A 21,208-nucleotide genomic window follows, 5' to 3' on the forward strand; every position below is an offset into this window, starting at 1 on the left:
GAAGGCCAGACCAATAAAGGGACAGTGGGAATGAAGATAAAAAAGAATGACACAGTTCACTAGAAAGTCCAACCGAATATGATGACTGATGCGACCCAGGGATAAGGAAGACCAGAAGTACAACCTCAAGCCTGGAGTTGATCAAACCAACTCAACCATCATCACTCCTCCCTTTGTTTCTCTGCTGTGTGACCATTTCCATGCTTAAAGTGACACCATCCCTTATCTGCACAATGTAAGTAAGACAATGGCAAACTATCACATGGATCAAAGTCCTGCAACTCCACATTACTGGAGATTAAGAGTTCAGAGCCTGGGGAAAATAAAAAACAAATGCCCTGGTTACCCATTTGGACCTTCAAGTATCTTTCGCCAAGGACCGAGAGAATTTTAAAAGTTCTGTGTAAGTGGAGAAGTACTGAATATCAGAGATGAACTCTTGGCTGTTTTAATTCTACCATGCCAAATTCCAAAGTTGACATTTATTCTGTGACCAGCCTTATTTGAAAGTGATCTATAAATCCACGTATTTTGGTTAGCTGCGCAGGTTCTACACACTTAAGTGCTTCTGTTTTCAGTACAGAAAACTACCCATCTCCTCTAGGTTTGGGTGCCTGGAAGTTGTCATTATTAGGATAAGTAATTCAGAAACTTCAAAATAACTGCTAGGTATTTATAAAGAAAGAACATTTACAATGACAAACCCAACTTAAATTATAAGACTCATAAAATCTTGTTTTAGATATAAAATCTTGGTATTTTAGATATAACATTTTGATACATAAGTTTACATTTATTTTATAAACACCAACACCATGCAAACCACCATTCCTACCCACTGTCACCTCATATTCATCACTCAAACAAGACTATAAATTCTACCCTTACCTAAATCTATAACTAGAATCACAGTAGCCCATCTGAATAACTTGGAAGGAAAGTTTCAATGTCTTTAATGGGTGGGACTCCCTGTTAATTCACATTCAGGGAGGGGCACCTGGGCGGTTCAGTCGGTTCAGCATCCAACTTCAGCTCAGGTCATGATCTCAGGGTTTGCGAGTTTGAGCCCCGCATCTGGCTCTGTGCTGAGAGCTCAGAGCCTGGAGCCTGCTTTGCATTCTGTGTCTCCCTCTCTCTCTGCTTGTCCCCTGCTCATGCTGTCTGTCTCTCTCTCAAAAATAAATAAACATTAAAAAAAAATTTTTTTTAATTCACATTCAAGGATTCTTAACATTTTCTGAATAGTGGTCCATTTTCACATATTGATCAAAACTAATAAATCCTCTCCTTAGAACGGTTTCTCAATTTTTTTCCATTATCACCCCCTAAAGACCTTTTTAGAAATGTTTCCCTAATCACCCCATTAAATTTCAATACCACGGACATACCGTATATTTATTTATGTGCAGTGGCCATTTGAAAGGTCACTATTGATAAAATCTAGTATTTTTTCACCTGCTTAAGGGCATGCTCTAGACTCTAAATGACAGACGTAAAGACACACACAAACTATGACCTATGAACTCAAGGACTTCAGAAGCCATGGACCCAGGACCCTTTTGGTGAGATCCATCTCAAACACTAGTGTGTAAAACAGCTTAAATTCTTGCCCTCATCTCAAAAATGGATTTCTAATAATGGAAAATGTACTTCAAATAATTTCAAAGTTACCAGGACTCAGCATCCATGTTCCAGCGTTCCTTTTCAGTTTTCAAAAGATCTTGTCAGAAACAACACGTGAAAGGACACTGTGACCAGGACTGCACAAAGACACCCATAATCCTCATGCTAATACTTCTGGGGTCATCTGTGAAATCTGCCTTAGTCATGTCACCAGTAGGCCACCGGGCTTCCTGGGGTTGATGAAGTCACTTCAGTGTGACCCCTCCAGGCTTCTCTCCCCTCTCACATGAATCACGGGCTACCTCACCACTCAGCTAGCCTCGGTCTAGCCTCAGCACGTAGCAGAGGCTCGGCTGCCAGGCCAACTACCTCAAGACAAGCCTGAGAGTTGCAATGACTTTGGGGATAGGTGAAACAAGGAGTGCTCCAGGAGCCAGGTGAAAGAGAAGTTTGCTTTCTCTATCACAGGCCAAGCTCTCAAATGCTGACCAGAGCAAAGGAATGTTTCTGGTGGAAAGGGGCTGCGTTGCCCTCAGTGGACCTGAAAGTAAGGCCCTCATTGTCTTTAGAGACTGTTATCATTTGTATCTCAAAGGCCATGTTTTCAATACTAAGACACACCAAACCACATCTTACTGTTCTTATAGTACTTGTCACCACATATATATTCACTGTTTGTTTATTTACTGTATTGTCCTCCTCTCCGAGGTAGGTGCCATGGATCAGGAGGTCATTTGTTTTGTTCAGTGCTATTTCCAGCGCCTGAAATTACTGTACCTGGCACTTGGTAGGTGTTCAATAAATACGTCTTGAATAAATCAATGAATAAATATTTCAGACTGTCCTGGAACCAAACTGTCTTGACAGCAAGCAAAACAAGTGCTTCTTCTGTGAAGGGCAAAAATACAAGACGCTACTTTGGAGAACCCTCAGCTGATCACCAACACCAACTGCACGTTAGCTCTCATCTGTCAGATCTCCAACCACTCAGTTTACAACCATCCATGGGGGTGAAGAGAAGAGTAAGGAGTGGTGACTAATAACGTGCTTACTGGAGAAGTGCTGGAAAGTTCGTCCATTCAGTCAAAGTTCTGGGGGAACTGTAATTAACCCAAGAGGTTGATGGAAACTGAAGATCACTTGAAAGTGCAGTGGAGGCTCTCAAATGAAGGCTGCTGTACTTTTCTCTAGTGGAAATTCCCAAGAACAATCAACAAAGGACTATGAGCCCAGTAACCATTAATGTGAGTTCTGATGCCCACGTTCAGGCATAAAGTTACTGACAGCAGGAACTACATTTAAACTTCCCAAAGGAATTGCTGAGGTTCTATTCTGAAAAGGAATACACAGTTGACTTTCCTCTTTATGATTTTCTTAATAACGTTTTCTTTTCTCTCGATTACTTTATTCTAAGAATACGGTATTTAATACATATACAAAATATGTGTTAATTAACTGCTTATATTATTGATAAGTCAACAGCAGGCTATTAGTAGGTTAAGTTTTGGGGGAACTAATCAAAAGTTCCATGTGGATTTTCAACTGTACCCTGTGCTGGTCAAGGGCCAAATGTATTATCTGCCCTTGTACTGATCAAAATTAAAATTACGTATTTTGGGGCACTCCAAGTAACAGGATTTATCATCTAGGACGATATTTAAAAAATCACACACATATGTGCCCACCTGATAAGGGCTTTTCCCTTGCTAACAGCGATGATACACACACACATACCACACTGTACAATTTATAAGGAGCTGTTATTTTATTTGACCTCCATTTACTAAGTGTGGCACATATTTTCTTTAATATTTATTTTTATGTATTTTTGAGAGAGAGAGAAACAGTGAGTGAGGGAGGGGCAGAGAGGGAGAATCCCAAGCAGGCTCTGCACTGTCAGCCTGATGCAGGGTTCAAACCGTGAGATCATGAGCAAAAACCAAGAGCCAAAATCAAGAGTCAAACACTTAACCAACTGAGCCACCCAGGCGCCCCTAAATTGGGCATATTCTTAAGATGGGGGGCGTGGTGTCACAACTCAAATGCTTAGAGATACAGTGGGCAGGCCAAGTGCATAAAGACTGAGGGAGAGTAGTCTATGTCCTTTCCAAAGGAGCACTATAGGTGCTATGTGGGAACACTGACCTGGTGCTGCTCATCTTCACATTTTTCAGGCAGAGCCCCAAGACAAATTTTTCCATAAAAAATTCCCCAGTTCTAGAAACTATACAAGTCACATAAAGCCTGTTTGAGGCCTCTTGGGAATGAACAGTTTATAATCTGTGTGTTTTCCACGGCAGACTGGCACTCTCCCTGACTGCTAGAAACACCCAGAGCAGCACCAGCTCTTCCCCACCTCCATCGGCAGAGGTCTGGAGTCAGGACACTCTCCGTCTAGCCTCCAAGTGTCACTACATCCCATGCCCCTTCCTATCCACCCTCCAACACCCAGCACCTGCTCAACATTGTCAGTCTTGAAACCACATGACACTCCTATCACCTGCTTATCACATCAGCCACAGACTCCTGAATTACCCCCCTTGTCCCCATACAGCCTGTTTTGTTCCCATCTCTCTTCTCCCTAACTCCCGGGGTTTCCAGAACTTAGCAACTACTGTAAGCAAAAATCTTTCATTTCCTCCATCTTCTTTCTCAACATTCTCGTCACTTTCTTACTCTAACCAAACTCCGCTCTCCCCTGAGGACATGCCTTCTCTTGTGCCCTTCCAAGAGAGTAGGGCTCCTTGCTCCTGGAACTGCTTCTACACCATTCTCCTCCTGCCCTCTCAAACCCTAGCTATTAATCTCATCATTAAAGTAGATTATACCCCACCCTGTGTATCACCTGCTAACTGAGATCACTACTCCTCACTTCATGACTTCAGCTCTCAGTTCACTGTCTTCCATGCTGCCTCTCATTCTCAGTGATTTCCCTACCCAGGTAGGTGACCCTCGAACCATCCTGGCCTCATACGCATCTAGTGGCACCTATGCAGTTGCAAGTGGCTGGAGAAACTCCTCGCTCTTAGTGGAAGACCTTGCTGCCTGAGAAAAATCAAAGCAATCAGAAGAAAGCAGGGTGGGGAATCAAAACTACCTCCTGCCTCAAATTAAACTATCTGAAAGCTTTCAAACAAACAGAACTTCAGATAAGCAAGGTCGTTAGTTCACACAGCCAGACAGCAGTACTTGTGAAAGGTCAGGAGGTCCAGCCATCTACAGCAACCAGAAAGGCCACTGGGAAAAGAGAAGGCGTGACTCTGTCCATTACTATTGTGTGACCTGAGGCAAGACCTGTAACTTCACCACCAAACCAGGTTGTTTCAAGGATTAAACAACACACGGGAGCTCAGAGCAAGCAAGAAGTTAACCATAAACTCAGTTTTGAGAAAATCCAGGCCAGGTAACTGGAAGGCACATCCTAACATAATCACATCACTGAATAAAGTCCAGAAGTACTGTCAAATTCTAGGCTTGTATTCTTTTTTTTTTTTAATTTTTTTTTTTAACGTTTATTTTTGGGACAGAGAGAGACAGAGCATGAACGGGGGAGGGGCAGACAGAGAGGGAGACACAGAATCGGAAACAGGCTCCAGGCTCCGAGCCATCAGCACAGAGCCCGACGCGGGGCTCGAACTCACGGACCGCGAGATCGTGACCTGGCTGAAGTCGGACGCTTAACCGACTGCGCCACCCAGGCGCCCCAACGCTTGAATTCTTTTTTTTTTTTTTTTAATTTTTTTTTTTAGCGTTTATTTATTTTTGAGACAGAGAGAGACAGAGCATGAATGGGGGAGGGGCAGAGAGAGAGGGAGACACAGAATCGGAAGCAGGCTCCAGGCTCTGAGCCATCAGCCCAGAGCCCGACGCGGGGCTCGAACTCACGGACCGCGAGATCATGACCTGAGCTGAAGTCGGACGCTCAACCGACTGAGCCACCCAGGCGCCCCCCAACGCTTGTATTCTTGATTCCTTAACCTACAGAGTTAATCCTCTCCCACCAACCCTTGATATCCCCATTAGCTCATTTTTCCTGCCTCCAGTGTAGGGACATTAACAGTCTTCTGAAGTCACCACAGGTGATGACTTGGTGTGCACACATCCTTTCTCTCCTTCCCACCCAAAATGCTGGCCTATAAAGCCACCTGGCTCCTCCCGACTTCTCCCACCTCATATCCTCCTCCAATTATCTCCCCACCCCACCCCCTCCTGCTCCAGCTATGATGGTTCTCTGTCTTTTCCTTGAATACCCCCAGGCTTGCCCCCCACCTCAAAGCCTTTGTACTCCATCACCTCCAACTGGACTCTCGTCCACAAGGTGCTTGTGTGGCTGCTGCCTCCTCATTCTTGTTAGGGCTCAAGATGTCACCCTCCTCAGAGAGACGTCCCCTGACCACCTGAGCTAAGCAGCCCCCATCATCTTACACCATCCTGTTGTGTACTTCACCTTGTTCATTTACTTCTTAGTAACTTAATACTGTGGTGGCTGCTCTTTATCTAAATGTTTACCTACTCACTGTCTCGGTCCCCCCCCCCCCAAAATATAAGCTCTCCAAGTGCAGGGACCTGGCTTGTTGGAAGTTACAAATGTGCCACCGGTGCCAGCATCATCCCTGACATATAGCAGGGGCTCAATAAGTTTTGCTGAATCAATGAATTCTTCTTTCAAAAGTGTTCCCCCCCCCCCCCCCCCACCACCACCCAAAGCCTGGCTGTCCTGGTCTGAAGCAGTTGAGATTATAACACTTGTTCAAAAAGACGTTTCAGGCCAAACTTCCGTAAAATGTAGAGGTTTAACACTCGGCCTTGTTCTCCGCCAGCTTCTAAGGACCAGTTTCACAACCCCAACCCCAGCTTCCCAACGCCAATACTCTTCTTGTACCAAAGGGCCCAGTCTTGCACCCTGGTAACGTTTCTCCCCTCCAACATTTTTGCTTTGCTTCTCCTTCCTTTGAAATACCTTTCTTTTTGGAGGCGCTCTACTGCAAATTTCTCGGGAGGCTGTCGTCCAATATCCAAAGAGGTGGGCGAGGGGGCTTTTTCCCAGAGGCTAAAACTGCGTCACCTAATCCAACCCCCACCCTCTCAGGCTGGGCCTCCCTGGGCTTTTCTGGGCCATGGAACTTTCCTCTGACAGGAAGTGGCTGGTCTTCTGTTGAGCCTCTCACCCTTTTCCTGTTGGCCAGTGCCACTCCTTCTTGGTCAATAGCCCTAGTCTCCTCCCTCACCCGCAGGAAACTTCACCAACCCCGGCTCCGCCGCTCGTCCTCACTCCCGAAGGCTCCCAAACCTCTTCCCCAGACTCAATCTCCCACGGCCGGCTCCACCACGCCCCCGCTCCACCAGGTCGCCCCCAATTTCCTCTCCCAGCAATTCGCCCTGATCATACCTTACCCAAGGCCCTTCGCACCCCAACGCAGCCGCCAGACCCTAATGTCCCGCCCCCGGCCTCTCTGCCTCCCGCTCCTCCCAGGAGCCCCTCCCGGGCCCTCACCGTGGACGCTACGTTCTCCGTCGGCCGCCTCAGCCCCGAAAAGGAGCAGCGAGGCCAGCAGGGCGAGGAGCACCCCGCACCGCCTTGGCCCACACAGCTGCGCCATGACGGGCTCCACCCGGCAGCGCAGGCGAAGCCTCAAGCGGCTGGCCGTTAGGGTCTCGCGATCAGGTGCGGGAAGACCCTTGCCGCGCACGCGCACTGGGGAGCCTCGTGTTCAGGTGCTGGCGCTCCCAGAGGGTCTGCGAGGTGCCGCCCTGGCGCTCCCGCCGGCGTCTCGGGGACTACCCCTTGTCGGACCTTCGGTGCGCGGACGGTGTGTCCGCTACGCCCACGACGCTTCAGTCCGCCTCTCTCTCGTCCCTTGCCTCCGGCGACACTTCGCCGACTCTCCCACCGTTCAGACCCCCACCACACCCACAAGCGCTCGGTGGGCGGTAGAGCCAATGGCGGGCGCCTCGAAGCAGCTCCCGAAGGTGGCCGGCCGGGGAGGGGGCGGGGCGCACCTGGCGAGGCGGAGCACGCAGAGCGCAGGCGCAGGGAGCAGGCACCTGGGCGGCAGTCCTCCTCCCCCGGAGCACCTGCGCTGGCCCCGGGATTGGGGGAAAGGGGCAGGGCTTGCGCCGGCTCCGCCGGGGGTAGGACCTAGCAGGTGAGGAAACGCAAGCCCGCTGCTGAGCCCCGAGGCTCCTGTTACCTGCTCCGAGGTTTGGGGACGTCCGAGTACCCTCGCTCCTCGGCTGGGCCTCGGGGTGGGAGGAGAGGGTGCAGAACCTGTGGTTCCGGGCTTGGAAGCCCGCCTCGTTTCAGCCCCCCTTTGAGGGCGAGGAATTTACTCCTTTCTAAATGCCGGCGGTCACTGAGCGCCTACTTGGCGCGTTACTGGAAATACGACAGTGACCACGTCAGACTGGCCCCTTCCTCACCAGACTGGAACAGCCGAGGGTAGTGATGGCAGAAGTATAGGGTGGGGGAGCGATTAGAGTGGGGGAGTGACGGGGAAGCGCAGACTGAATGATCAGGGACTGGGGCGGTGGAAGTGAAAAGGCAGCTTTGATAATGAACCCTTGAAGGATCAGAAGGGCTGACGGACGAACATTCCACGTTGCAAGCAACAGGAACAGCGAACGCAAAAGTCCTGAGGCAAGAAAGACAACAGTGCCTTAAGGGATACAGGGCTACTCCCACTACTCAGCCTCCCTCCTGTCATAATAATACGTGGAGAGCCTTAATTAGGTTAAGCAGTTTTGTGCATTTTTTTTCTAAAGATTTTAAGTAATTTCACCCAACCTGGGGCTCGAACTCACAACCCCAAGATCAAGAGTTCCAGGCTCTATTGACTGAGCCTGCCAGGCGCCCCCACTATTTTCTTTACTGTATTTTTTTTTTTAATGTTTATTTGTGTTTGAGAGAGAGAGAGAGAGAGAGAGCAGGGGAGGGGCAAAGAGAGCCAGAGACAGAATCTGAAGCAGGCTCCAGGCTCTAAGTTGTCAGCACCGAGCTCCACGCCGGGCTGGAACTCACAAGCTAAGAGATCGTGACCTGAGCCGAAGTCAGTCGCTTAAGGGACTGAGCCACCCAGGTGCCCCTATCTTTATTTTAAAAAATTTTGTTGGGGGGCACCTGGCTGGTTCAGTTAGTTAAGCGTCTGACTCTTGATTTCTGCTCAGATCATGATCTTTTGGTTCGTAGGTTCAAGACCCACATGGGGCTCTGCACTTACAGTGCAGTTCATTCTCTCTCTCTCTCTCTCTCTCTCTCTCTCTCTCTCTCTCTCTCTAAAATAAACAAATAAATTAGGGGCACCTGGGTGGCTCAGTCGGTTAAGCATCCAACTCTTGATTTCAGCTCAGGTCATGATCTCATGGTTCGTGGGTTGGAGCCCCATATCGGGTTCTGCGCTGACAGCTCAGAGCCTGCTTGGGATTCTCTCTCTTTCTCTCTTTCTCTGCCCCTCCCTGCTCATGTGTGAGCTCTCTCTCTCAAAATAAATAAACTTAAAAAACAAAAGATTCTTTGCCCACCATCTTCTTTAATCTCGCAGTGAGGTCCTAGCACCCAGGGTCAAGAATCTGAATGTGAGGACAAAAGTCTCTCTAGCACCCAAATCCCCGACCCCCATCCCATCCCACGAAGGCAGAGCTTGAGCTGGAAGACAGGACTATGGTGAGGGTTGAGGCTGGAGAGGAGTCACAGGTTCATTCATCCATTCATTCACGCATCTGTCTGTTCATTCCGCATATTCACTGAGCACCGACCATGAGCCAGGTACTGCTGTAAACGCTGGAGAAGATACAAGAGTGAACAAAGTAAAACTCCTGCCGTGGTGAAACTCACTTCGTAATGTTGGCAACAGTGGTAGAACTAGCATATTTGACACCTGGAGTAGATAACTTTTTAAACAATTTTGTAAATATTTATTTTTGAAAGAGAGAGAGAGTGAGCGGGAGAGAGAGAGGGAGACACAGTGTCCAAAGCAGGCTCCAAGCCCCATGCTGACAGCAGAGAGCCCAACAAGGGGGCTCAAGCCCATAAACCACTAGATCATGACCTGAGCCGAAGTCAGATGCTTAACCGACTGAGCCACACAGGCGCCCTGTGGATAATTTTTTATACCTCTTCCTCACTACCAGAAAATTATTTCAGTAAGAATCATGTAAGAATCACCATTTTACATGTTCTTTAGTTTTAAAATTAACAATTGAAAATGCATAAATTTCAATTTGAAAGATATTACTCAATTCAGTAAAATATTTCATTTATGAATGAAAATTTTCACTTACATTGCATTTTGCAGTTCATACCGATTCACTATTTTAAACAAAAATTTCAAAAGAATATGTAGAATGACAGAATAATTTCATCTTTACAATCATTGTGCTATCATTTTAGTTTCTAATCTATTATCACTTAAATGAAAGATTATGTAGAATCACAGAGATTGGAGACTCAAACTGTACAAGCCCAAATGATACCAAATTGTTATGAACTTACTATCAAAATGTACCTGAATCTTCATATGGCAGAGGTCAACTGTATACCTGGGAGTTCTCTCTCCATATTTTTAAATTATTTTTAAAATTATTTTTAACTTTATTTATTTATTTAGTAAGTAATCTCTACCCCCACTGTGGGGCTTGAACTCATGACCCTGAGGTCAAGAGTCCACATGCTCTACTGACTGAGCCAGCAGTCACCCTGGGAATTCTCTACATTAACTTCTCCAGAATTTTGCAGCAAACAGATGTTGGGTAGCCCCCATACTCATGGGCTGTATAACCCCCCTCCCCTCAAGGGTGAGCAGGACCTGGGATTTGCTTCTCCTCAATAGAATATGGCAAAGGAAGTTCATGATTATATTACATAAAACTCCTTTTTTTAATGTGTTTTTTTTTTTTTGAAAGTGGGGGAGGGAGACAGAGGATTCCCAAAGAGACAAAGTCGGACACTTAACCGACTGAGCCACCCAGGCACCCCAAGACTCCTTTTTTTTTTTTTTTTTTTTTTCCCAAGACTCCTTCTTAGTGGACTGGAGAGAGAGACTCTCTTTTGCTGGCTTTGAAACAAATAAGCTGCCACATAGTCAGAGGACCTATGGAGAAAGTTACATGGCAAGGGCTTCACCTCTAGGAGCGAGAGAGCAGCCCAAACTGATAACCAGCAAGAAAATGAAGACCTCATCCTGATTAAGTCAAGCAATTGGAAGCAGATCTTTCCGCAGTTGAGCCTCCGATGAGACAGCAGCCCTGGCTGGCACCTGGATTATAGCTCAGTGAGACGGTGGAGCAGAGGGCCCCCCTAAACCATGCTTGGCCTGGATCCACAGAAACCACGAAACAGTAAGTTTTAAGCTACAAAGCTGGTGGTAGTTTATTATGTAACAGTAGAAAACTATTACGAATACAATGTTTACTAAAGTATACAGTAATAAAAATATCTTAACTGGAAGCCTCTTATTAAAACTCAACAGTAATTGTGTCAATTGTTTACAAGTAAACCGATGAAAGATTTTTGGATTATTTTGGAGGATTCTTTCTATCGCTTTATTCTACTGCTTAGAATTTGTCAGCGCATGGTGTCATAAAAACTGGGCCAACTTTTGGCCAGTTTTCATTTATTTTTTAAAATCTCTGCGGACAGTGCACCCCCTTTCTGCCTGTACTCTGGTAGGCCACACCTATTGCCCTTTGGCACATCAGTTGCAAAACAGACAATAAATAAAATGAGTACATTGTATACAATGCTAAAATGTAATGTTACGGATAAAACAGAGCCAGGTGAGGGGCACAGGAGTTACAATATAAGATAGGGTGTCAGACAAGACCCTACGGCACAGATGACATTTGAGGGAGATGAAGGAATGAACCCTGCTGATCTCACGCTCAGGAAGAGCTTCCCTGATGGAAGGAACTATCAGGGCAAAGGTGTGAGATGGGACCACACTTTATAGAGGCTGCTTTCAGACAACAGGTTCCAGCAATGGAAACTTGATCAAGGCCAAAGGGCCCACAGCGACCACCTGGCTGAATACAGAAGGGCCCATCGGGAGACGCACCTCAAAATACCCGTAGGCCCTACCTGACCAATGGGCTCCTGACAACCAGGCACCGTTACTAAGAAAGAGAAAATTCCACATGTCCCCATACCTCCTCACCTTCTCACTTTAAATACGCCCCCACCCACTGCCTCCTTGCAGACAGCCTCTCCTCTGCTGTCCTGACCCCTGCTCCCTTGGGGCCTATTCAATAAAGTTCTGCCGCCTTTGTTCCGCCTCAGGTGAATCCTTTCACCTCTGAGCCACTGGCTTCCACCTGATCCTTGCCCCACACTGGGGACCCCCATCTGATTCAGAGAGACACCCCATGCTTGGCAGAGCTTTGAATGCCCCAGGACAATGGGGAGCTATGGAGAGTTCTTTGTTTTTTAATATAACAGCTTTATTGGGATATAAGCCACATACCATACAATTTACCCTTTTAAAATGTACAATTCAAGGGTTTTAGTATGTTAATAAAGTTATGCAACCAACCCTACAATCAATTGAGAAAATAGCATCATCCTCAAAAGAGACCCTATATTCGGCAGCAGTTGCTCCCCTTCCCCACAATTCTCTCATCCCCGGGCAACCACCAATCTACTTCCTGTCTGTAGATTTGCCTATTCCGGATATTACAGATAATCATACAACATGTGGCCTTTTGAATCTAGTCTCTCTCACTTAGCATTTTTTTTTTTTAATGTTTATTTTTGAGAGGGAGAGAGGGAGACAGTGTGAGCAGAGGAGGGGCAGAGAGAGAGGGAGACACAGAATCTGAAGCAGGCTCCAGGCTCTTGAGCTGTCAGCACAGAGCCTTATATGGGACTCAAACCCACAAATGTGAGATCATGACCTGAACCGAAGTCGGATACTTAACCAACTGAGCCACCCAGGTGCCCCTCACTTAGCATGTTTTGAAGGTTCATCTATGCTCTAGCATGTGTCAGTACTTAATTTCTTTTTTTTTAATGTTTATTTATTTACGTATTTTGAGAAAGCACACAAGAGAGAGCATGGGGAGGGGCAGAGAGAGAGAGAGAGAGAGAGAGAGAGAGAGAATCCCAAGCAGGCTCTGTGCTGTCAGCACTAAGCCAGATGTAGGGTTGAATCTCACAAACTAAGGGATCATGAACTGAGTCGAAATCAGAAGTCAGGCGCTTAAGTGATGCAGCCATCCAGGCACCCTAGTAGTTAATTTCTTTTTATTGCCAAATAACAGTCCATTGTATGGATGTACCACATTTTATTTATCCATTCATCAGTTGATGGGCTATATTGTTTCCACCTTTTGGCTATTATGAACAACGCTGCTATGAACATTCCCGTACAAGTTTTTGTGTGAACATATGCTTTCAGTTCTGTGGTATAGTCCTAGGAGTAGAATTGCTCAGTCGTACAGTAACTCTTGAGTTTTACCTTTTGAGGAACTGCCAGACTGTTTTCCAAAGTGGCTGCACCATTTTACATTCCCATCATCAGCGTATGAAGGTTCTGATTTCTCTGCATCTTTGCCAACACTTGGTATTTCCTAGTTATTTATTTATTTAGAGGTGGGGAGGAGCAGTGAGAGAGGGAGAGAGAGAGAATCCCAAACAGGCTCCGAGCCGTCAGCACAGAACCCAATATGGGGCTCCAACTCACAAACTGTGAGATCATGACCCGAGCTGAAATCAAGAGTGGGATGCTCGACCAACAGAGCCCCCCAGGGCCCCTTAAAGATTTTGTTTTTTAGTGATCTCTGCACTGAACATGGGGCCCAAACTCACAACCCCGAGATCAAGAGTCATTCACTCCACTGACTGAGCCAGCCAGGTGCCCCCCCACTTCTTTATTTTACACACAAGTCAGGGGCCCCTGGGCGGCTCATTCAGCTGAGGATCCAACTTCGCCTCAGGTCATGATCTCACCGTTAGTGGGTTCGAGCCTCACATCGGGCTCTGTGCTGACAGCTCAGAGCCTGGAGCCTGCTTCAGATTCTGTGTCTCCCTCTCTCTCTGCCCCTCCCCCCTCTCTCTTTCTCTCAAAAAATAAATAAACATTAAAAATGTTTTGAGATACAAGTACCTTATCAGAAATATGATTTCCATTTTTTCCCCCATTCTGTGGGTTGTCTCTTCACTTTCTTGATTATGTCCTCTAAAACACGAAACTTTTTAATTTTGATGATGTCCAGTTCATCTATTTTTTCTCTTCTTATGCTTTTGGTGTCATAGCTAAGGAACCATTGCCTACTTAAGGATAGTTTTAAGCAGGGATGGGGCATGGCCAAACTTAAGTTTTAAAGTATCATTTTTGCTGCTTAAAATTAAAAGTGGGAATACTGGGGGTGCCTGGGTGACTCAGTCAAGCTTCCTATTTGATCTCGGCTCAGGTCATGATCTCATGGTTCATGAGTTCAAGCCCCACATCAGGCTCTGCATTGATGGTGCGGAGCCTGCTTGGGATTCTCTCTCTCTTTCTCTCTGCCCCTTACCTGCTTGTGCACTCTCTCTCTCAAAATAAATAAATAAACTTGAAAAAAAAAAACTTTAAAAGAAGTGGGAATACTGGTGGGGCACCTGGGTGGCTCAGTTGGTCGAGCATCCAACTTCAGCTCAGGTCATGATCTCATGGTTCGTGAGTTCAAGCCCTGCATTGGGCTCTCTGCTGTCAGCACAGAACTCACCTCAGGTCCTCTGTTACTCCCCCTCTCGCTGCCCCTCTCCCACTCATGCTCTCTTTCTCATTCTCAAAAATAAATAAACATTTTCTTTAATTTAAAAAAAGAAGTGGGAATATTGGTGAAGTAACGGACTCCTGTGATCGCCCTTGTTAAAATTGCAACCCCGCCCTCATTCCATTTCCCCTTTTCTGCTTAGTATTTCTTCATAGAACTTATCATATTCTAATAAGCTGTATAATCGTGCTTACTTATTGTATTTACAGCCTGTCTCCACCACGAGGATATCAAGTCCCTGAGGACTGGGCTTGTCTTCTGTTCTCTATCTCTAGTGCCTAGAACAGTGCCTGGTGTGTGTGTGTGTGTGTGTGTGTGTGTGTGTGCGCGCGTGTGTGTGTGTGTGTGCGCGCGCGTGTGTGTATACTACTGAGATTTTGCATATATATATATATATATATATATATATATATATAAAGTTGAGAGGACTGAAGGGAACAGGTGCCACCTCCCTGTGCACAGGTCACCAAGAAACCCGTAGGGAAGGGTGTCGGGGAGGAGCCTGGTAATAACTTGAGTGGTTATTACCCATCTGGATGCTATCGGGCTTAGGGAGCCTGATATGAGAGAGAAGCTAACAGATGACATGATGTCAAACGAATACACACTTGTTGAATAGAATGAGTGAATAAATGAACGAAAGGCTGCGTGGATGAAGGAATAATTGAAATAACGAACAAATGATGTGCTGTGAGTACTCTAGTTCCATTTTCCCTTGCAGAGAAAGATGGCATGCGGGCTCCTGCACCGTCCCTTGCAATCGCCAGGGGGCGCAGAAAGGCCGGGTCCCCAAGAGCCTGTCCCAGGACCCCGCCCCCCCCTCCCCCCCCCCCACCCCCGGGAGCCCCAGCCGCCCGGCCCCGGCCTGGGACTCCGGGATCGCGCCCATACCTAGACCGTGCACGGCTGCGGGCTTTACTCGGTGCAGAGACCAGTCCCTGCGCTGCAGGCGGGGAAACTGAGGTCCGGGCGCCTGGGGCGGAGCTGGCCCCCGGGCGAGCCCGAGCCCCCGCCCCCGGCCGGCCCCGCCCCGGCCCGTAAGAGGCCCCCTGGGCGCCTGGCGAAAGCGCACAGTGCTGCGCGGGGGCCGGGGCCAGGACCGCGATGGCAGCTCAGCGGCTGGGCAAGCGGGTGCTGAGCAAGCTGCAGTCTCCGTCGCGGGCCCGCGGGCCGGGGGGAAGCCCCGGGGGGCTGCAGAAACGTCACGCGCGTGTCACCGTCAAGTATGACCGGCGGGAGCTGCAGCGGCGGCTGGACGTGGAGAAGTGGATCGACGGGCGCTTGGAGGAGCTGTACCGCGGCAGGGTGAGGCAGGGAGGGGGATGGAGGGGTGGGGGGAGGGACCGACAGACCCCGGGCCCGCACCCTCTACGCCCTTCGGGTCTCTGGTTGCTTGTGCTGGCCTCGGTCACACAAGAGCACGCACGCACGGGACCAGGCACTCATGGGACTCCTTGGCCCTAGTGTCTCCCCTCCATGGCACTATGCTTGTGGACACGGACACACACTTGGGTCTCCAGAGATGTGTCCAAACACCTAGGGAAGGCCAGTGATTGAGCACACGGGGGGGGTGAGGAGGCAAAGTTGCAGAGCCTGAGCTGCCATATCTGGAGAAAAGTTGGGGGAGGGGGAGGTCTTAAAGCCAAACATAGATATGGTGACGGGGAAGATACTAAGACGAGGAGACGCACAGCAAAGGAAGCAACAGCATTTACAGACGTGCACAGCGACAAGTTAGAGCCACTAGCAGACACACCAACAGAAGCACCAGCCAGGTACAGACGTACAGACTCTCAAGGACACACACTGTGGTCACCTGCAGATCAACGTGTGCCGTAATTCCAGGCACCCACAGGCATCCTGGCACAGGCCACAGCCCCATGCAGACACACAGTTACAACGACAACCACACAAAAGGGCTCCGGTTACAGCTCTTCATAGATACACAGTGTAGCAATTCACAGACGGTCCCAGCTTCACCTACCCCGGGACACCAAACGGTTCAACTAACAGCCACCCATTTTCTCCTACAAGCAAAACCAATAACCACGTGGCAAACACAATGGCAGATGCGACAGCCACTCACAGACATACAATCACAGGAATGACCGCTACACCCGGACAGAAAACCACACAAGCGACACAGGTAGAAACAGATGCCCGACGGCAGAAATTACCGCCGTCCTGTCCGTGGGCACCCGGGGCCGAAGCTACCGCCCGAGGTGTTGACGCAGAGGCCGCAGACAGACATTTCACACGCTGGGCTGGAGTCTCTGCTTGAAGTCAACACCGTGCAACACAAAAACGCAGTCACGGGGACCTGATGGTTGTGTCGCTGCACCGGCAGGATGCACAAACGCTCCTCAGCACGGCTTGGAGGCGGAAGGAGCCATGGCCCCTCACGGTGACGTGGGGCCCTTTTGTTCTGACATGCGGGTAGGCTCCTGGAAGTGGACAGAGAAGTCCAGTTGCCAGCGATAGGTGACATCCTCAGACAGTGGGCGCTATAGCTGCCATGACACATTGACGATGACACGGCTAAGCCAGAGCCACACGCCTCCCGGTCACGGGACCATAGGCCCCCGTGCAATCCACACACACACACACACACACACACACACACACATGAGGCCGCACACCTCTGCCTCTTGGGCCGGCCCCAGCCCCTTGGCATCGGGCTCTGGCTCACACGCAGAGCCTCACACAGGCTGTGTGGCACACTTCTAGACTCTCCCTGCCTTTGCCCCTTCTCCGCACACAAACCCAGGACCAGCCAGCCCTGAGGTCCACAGTGAAGTCAGAAGCACTTTGGGTGGGGGAGGAAAAAATCTGTAGCCTCAGGGATCTCTTGCTTTGACAGCTGGATTCTGTCCCCCACAGGGATAATGAGCCTGCATTTGGCTCTTTGCCCCAAGAGGCTATACTAGAAATCCCCCTCTTGGCTGCTTACAGTTGGGCTCGTGGCTCATCCCGCCCGCCCACTCTGGGGGGCTTTGGTGGCCACCTCTCTGGACTGACCAGGGCACGCTATTGGCCCTGGGGGCTGCCCTGAGCCCTACCCACCCTTGCTGTCCTCTTGGGCAAGGGGCTGCCCCCCAGCAGCAGGCTCTGGCCTGCCTGCTCCCCTCCCCCACACCTAGTGCTTAGACTTTTCCTTGAAAGGGCAGAGCCAGCCCCTCTCCTGAATCCCAGAATCTGACATTCCAAGACTCGACCAGGCCTGTTTCCCACTATGGGAACAGGGGCCAAGAGGAGAGACCTGTGCCAGCCCCAAGGCTCTCTGGGCCCTGGGGCCCAGGCATCTGAGCTGGTACAGGCCCCTTGGCCTCTGTCAACCCATCTGTCACCCCTCCCCCTCCCCCCAACACCCAGATGTCCCGCCTTGGCGGTGCTGTCCCTGACTGCCACATTGTTGCTCCAGAACACGCCAGCTGGGCCCTGGGGCTGGTGGGGCTTCTCCAGAGCCCTGGACAAAGGCGAGGGAGGGACAGGAAAGGGACCCTGACAACCCCTCCCTCCCTGCCTTAGGAGGCAGACATGCCTGATGAGGTCAACATTGATGAATTGTTGGAATTAGAGAGTGAAGAGGAGAGAAGCCGGAAGATCCAGGTAGGTGGGGGTGGGGTTGGGGGGGAAAGCTGCCGCCCCAGCAATAGTTACCAGGTTTATTGAGCACTTAGTATGTGCCAGGCACTGTTCCAGTTGTTTTGCCCTTAACTCATTTTATCCTCACAAACGCTGTCAAGGGTTTATCATCTCCGTTTTGTTATTATCACTATAATTATCTCCCATTTTCCAGATGAGGAAAATGAGGCCCAGAGATTTAATCACTCGCTCGGGGCCCCAGCTCAGAAAGAGCAGAGCTGGGAGTCAAGGCCAAGCAGTCTGACTGCTCTGACCTTGCTGTCAGGACCTGTGCTCTCCCAGAGACAGGAAGTACTGTGTGACCTTCTGGCCCTCTCTGGATTCAGAGCTGGTCCTGGTTTCTGGACTCTACCCTAACGCCCTCCACCACGCCCCCTCCGCCCCTCCTTGTTCTGTAAGACCCTTGGGCCATGTTCCTCTCTTGAAACCAAATGGGAAGTCCACCCTAGAGTCTGACTTCCTTTTGTCTTGTTGCCTCGGGGCTTTGTTGGGAAAGAAGGGGCCGAAGGGGACTAGGTGCTAGTCATTTACTATTTTCTCTTTTTTTGCGGGGGGGCTGGGGTGTTTAGGGACTCCTGAAGTCGTGCAAGAACCCCACAGAGGTGAGTTTGCCCTCCCACGCGGCAGGCCCTGTTCTGGCCCCCTGCATCCTGGTGGAAAAGGGGGTCCCTGGGGAGGAGGGAAGGCGCTGTCTTGCCCAGGGTCGTCAGGGGGAACTCTGGGGAGCCCTCTGTGTCGCTCAGCCCTCTTCTCATCTCCAGTGGTGTCTTTGTCTTCCTCACCCTGGCTCCTCTCTCCCCATCTGCCACTGGGGCCCCATTATCTCCTCCCCACTGAGACGCTCCCCATCTGTCTCCGGTTTCTGCCTTTCCTCTGCCGTTCTCTCCTTGGGGCCTCCAGTCTTTGGGCTCAGCCTCTCTCCGGGTATCCCCTACTCCCCTCCCTGGGCTGCTTCTCCCTTCCCCACCTCTGGGGCCCTCCCATCCCTGCAGGCCCTGAAGCTGAGCGGCCCAACCCCTCCCACTTCCTTCCCTGCTTTAAAAGGGAAAAATATTCATGTTTCTCTAAATGGCTCTGGGCTGCCTGAGGGACAAACGTCATTGTGTGTCTGTCTGCCCTGGAGCGAAGGCCTCTGTCCCTGGAGACCCTCCTGGTGATCTCTTGGCCTGAGAAACCTCTTGATGTCTCTCTGTGGCTATTTCTTCTCCGTCCTTTCGTCTCTCCCCCTGCATCTGTCTCTGTCTCTGTCTTGGTCCCAGTTTCTGGGTCTCTGTCTCTCTCCCTGTCTGTGTCTCTATCTCTCCCTGTGTCTCTCACTGTTTCTCTCCGACTCTCTCTGTTTCTCTCCCTGTCTTTCTCTGTGTGTCTCCCTCTCTCTTTCCCAGTCTCTGCCTTTCGTCCCCCTCCCTAACTACCCCCACTCCCTCTCACTGACCAGGTCAGAGGGAATGGGGGCTGGGTGGGTGGGTGGGGTTGGCCCCACCCCTCCCCATGTTCTCAGGACCCCTGCCCTGTCCTCAGGACTTCGTCCAGGAGCTGCTGGTGAAGCTTCGAGGCCTCCACAAGCAGCCAGGTCTCCGCCAGCCCAGCCCCTCCGGTGACAGCAGCCTGAGCCCCCTCCAGGACCTGGCCCGGAGCGCGCCACCCTGACCTTCTCGCCTCTGCGGCCCCCTCCCTTCTCCCCTTCACTCCACACCGTCCTGGCTTGTTTCTAAGTTGTATGTAATGGTTCTATAACAACACCGCGTGCCTGTTTTTCCTCTCCCTGATCACTGGGCTTCCCCGAGCTCCCCCAACACCTCCCTCTCTCCCGCTGCGTCTCCTCGTGTCCCAGCACCCGCAGCTGGCCCGACAGATGGAGGCTCACTCCTCAGCCAGAGAGCATGAGAACAGGCCCTGCTGACCTTGCACCCCTGCCCCCCACCCCGGGACTCATCTTGTCATTCCCCACCTCCCCCACCCCGCCAGCCTTGGTCGGCCCAGCACAAGCCAGCAAGGCCACAGTAGGTGTCATTCAGGGTTCCTGTGGGAATGATGGTCTGTGGTCCTTGCATCATGGGAGACGTGCAAAACCAAACGTGCCCAACATCACCACAAGACGCCATGAACAGACCAATTTAAGGGGGCTTCCTGAAGAAAGTGACATTGAGGCAAGGCTTTGAAGGATGCATGGGAGTTTGTGTGAAACGGGTACCCATATCGGAGGACTCTGAACCTTGTGCAAGGTGGAGGGACTGACATTGAGGCTAAGCCGGGGGAAGATACCAAATATTGGCAGGGCCATCGGCTAATCAGGATGTTCAAGTCCCCTGGAGCTGGATCAGGGAGGCCCCTAGGCTGGAGCAGGGGGAGGCCTGAAGGGTTACAGGGGAGGGGCTAGGGCTCAGAAGTTGTGGTAGCTATTTAACCCAAACTAGAAGTATTTCAGTATTTTAACAGCAGATCTAGTTGTACCCGTAGTCCTGGCTGTGTACAGTCGGGGTACGGGGTGGGCCAGGGCCAGAGCGAGGGGATCTCTGCCCCCGCCCCCCCCCCCCCAGGGCAAAGCACACTTCACATATTGCCTCTACTACTGACTGGATTTGAGGTCCCAGCCCCTGTCCTTACCCCGTGCCACCCAGCAGCCCAGCTAGGATCAGGCACCCATCCCAGGGGGTCTGAGCTCTGGCAGGAAGAGAAGACGTGGCTGAAGAAGAGGGGAATGCAGGGACACCTTGCCTGTCCAGCCCTTCAGGTGGCCTTGCTGTCCCTACACAGACAGACTTCAGGCTTCAGTGTCTCCCTTCCTCCACCTAAATGTATAGAGAATGTGTGGAAGATGGGGGTATCCCTCCTGGCATCCGATCACCTGGGCCCATCTCCCAGAACATCCTCTGGGGCCCACGGAACCCTTTGAGCTTCCCTCTCACAACCTGTTTTTGGTTCCTCGTTTTGTGGAGGTGGTCTGTGCTCAAAACTTAGGTTCTAAAGTCCTGGGTGTCCCGTGTGTTGAGCTTCCCAGTTTCCTCATCTGGAAAATGGGGACTTCACAGATGAGGAAACTGAGGCCAAGTTTAGTGCTATCATGTGCCCCAAGTCACACATTTGGAAAGTGGCGCTGGTCTTCAGTCCCTTGCACCTGACTCCAGAGCCCAGCTACTCAACTCCTACCCTACAATGGTCCTATAAACCATAGCGGTGAGTGCTATGCTTT

The 21,208-nt window shown here is 50.2% G+C and overlaps 2 protein-coding genes across 3 annotated transcripts in view; one reads left to right on the forward strand and one right to left on the reverse strand.

Annotated features, from left to right (window-relative positions):
* Positions 1-7,618, reverse strand: part of SPINT2 (serine peptidase inhibitor, Kunitz type 2) — a 28,055-nt gene extending 20,437 nt beyond the window's left edge. The window contains exon 1 of the mRNA XM_003997831.6: positions 7,118-7,618. Within this exon, the coding sequence (XP_003997880.1) occupies positions 7,118-7,223 (106 nt within the window). The 5' untranslated portion in view covers positions 7,224-7,618. The remainder of the gene's footprint in view (positions 1-7,117) is intronic.
* A 7,616-nt stretch (positions 7,619-15,234) lies between these two features.
* On the forward strand, positions 15,235-19,757 carry PPP1R14A (protein phosphatase 1 regulatory inhibitor subunit 14A). 2 transcript variants are annotated; one of them, XM_045046446.1, is made up of 4 exons: positions 15,235-15,675; positions 17,899-17,979; positions 18,585-18,617; positions 19,517-19,757. In XM_045046446.1, the coding sequence occupies exons 1-4, from the start codon at positions 15,475-15,477 to the stop codon at positions 19,559-19,561; spliced, it is 360 nt and encodes a 119-aa protein (XP_044902381.1). In that variant the 5' UTR covers positions 15,235-15,474; the 3' UTR covers positions 19,562-19,757. The 2 variants fall into 2 exon arrangements, with proteins under 2 accessions (XP_044902381.1, XP_023101272.1); XM_023245504.2 differs by having other exon boundaries at positions 15,260-15,675; positions 19,537-19,757.
* Positions 19,758-21,208: the final 1,451 nt, after the last annotated feature.

This window comes from Felis catus, chromosome E2 (genome assembly GCF_018350175.1).
Source record: "Felis catus isolate Fca126 chromosome E2, F.catus_Fca126_mat1.0, whole genome shotgun sequence".
In the NCBI taxonomy this organism is placed as follows: domain Eukaryota; kingdom Metazoa; phylum Chordata; class Mammalia; order Carnivora; family Felidae; genus Felis; species Felis catus.

Coding starts and splice junctions, on each gene's coding strand:
- PPP1R14A (XM_023245504.2), top strand. CDS start 15,475: ATGGCAGCTCAGCGGCTGGGCAAGCGGGTGCTGAGCAAGCTGCAGTCT. Junction 15,676..17,898: donor AGGAGCTGTACCGCGGCAGG/GTGAGGCAGGGA, acceptor TCCCTGCCTTAG/GAGGCAGACATGCCTGATGA. Junction 17,980..18,584: donor AGAGAAGCCGGAAGATCCAG/GTAGGTGGGGGT, acceptor TGGGGTGTTTAG/GGACTCCTGAAGTCGTGCAA.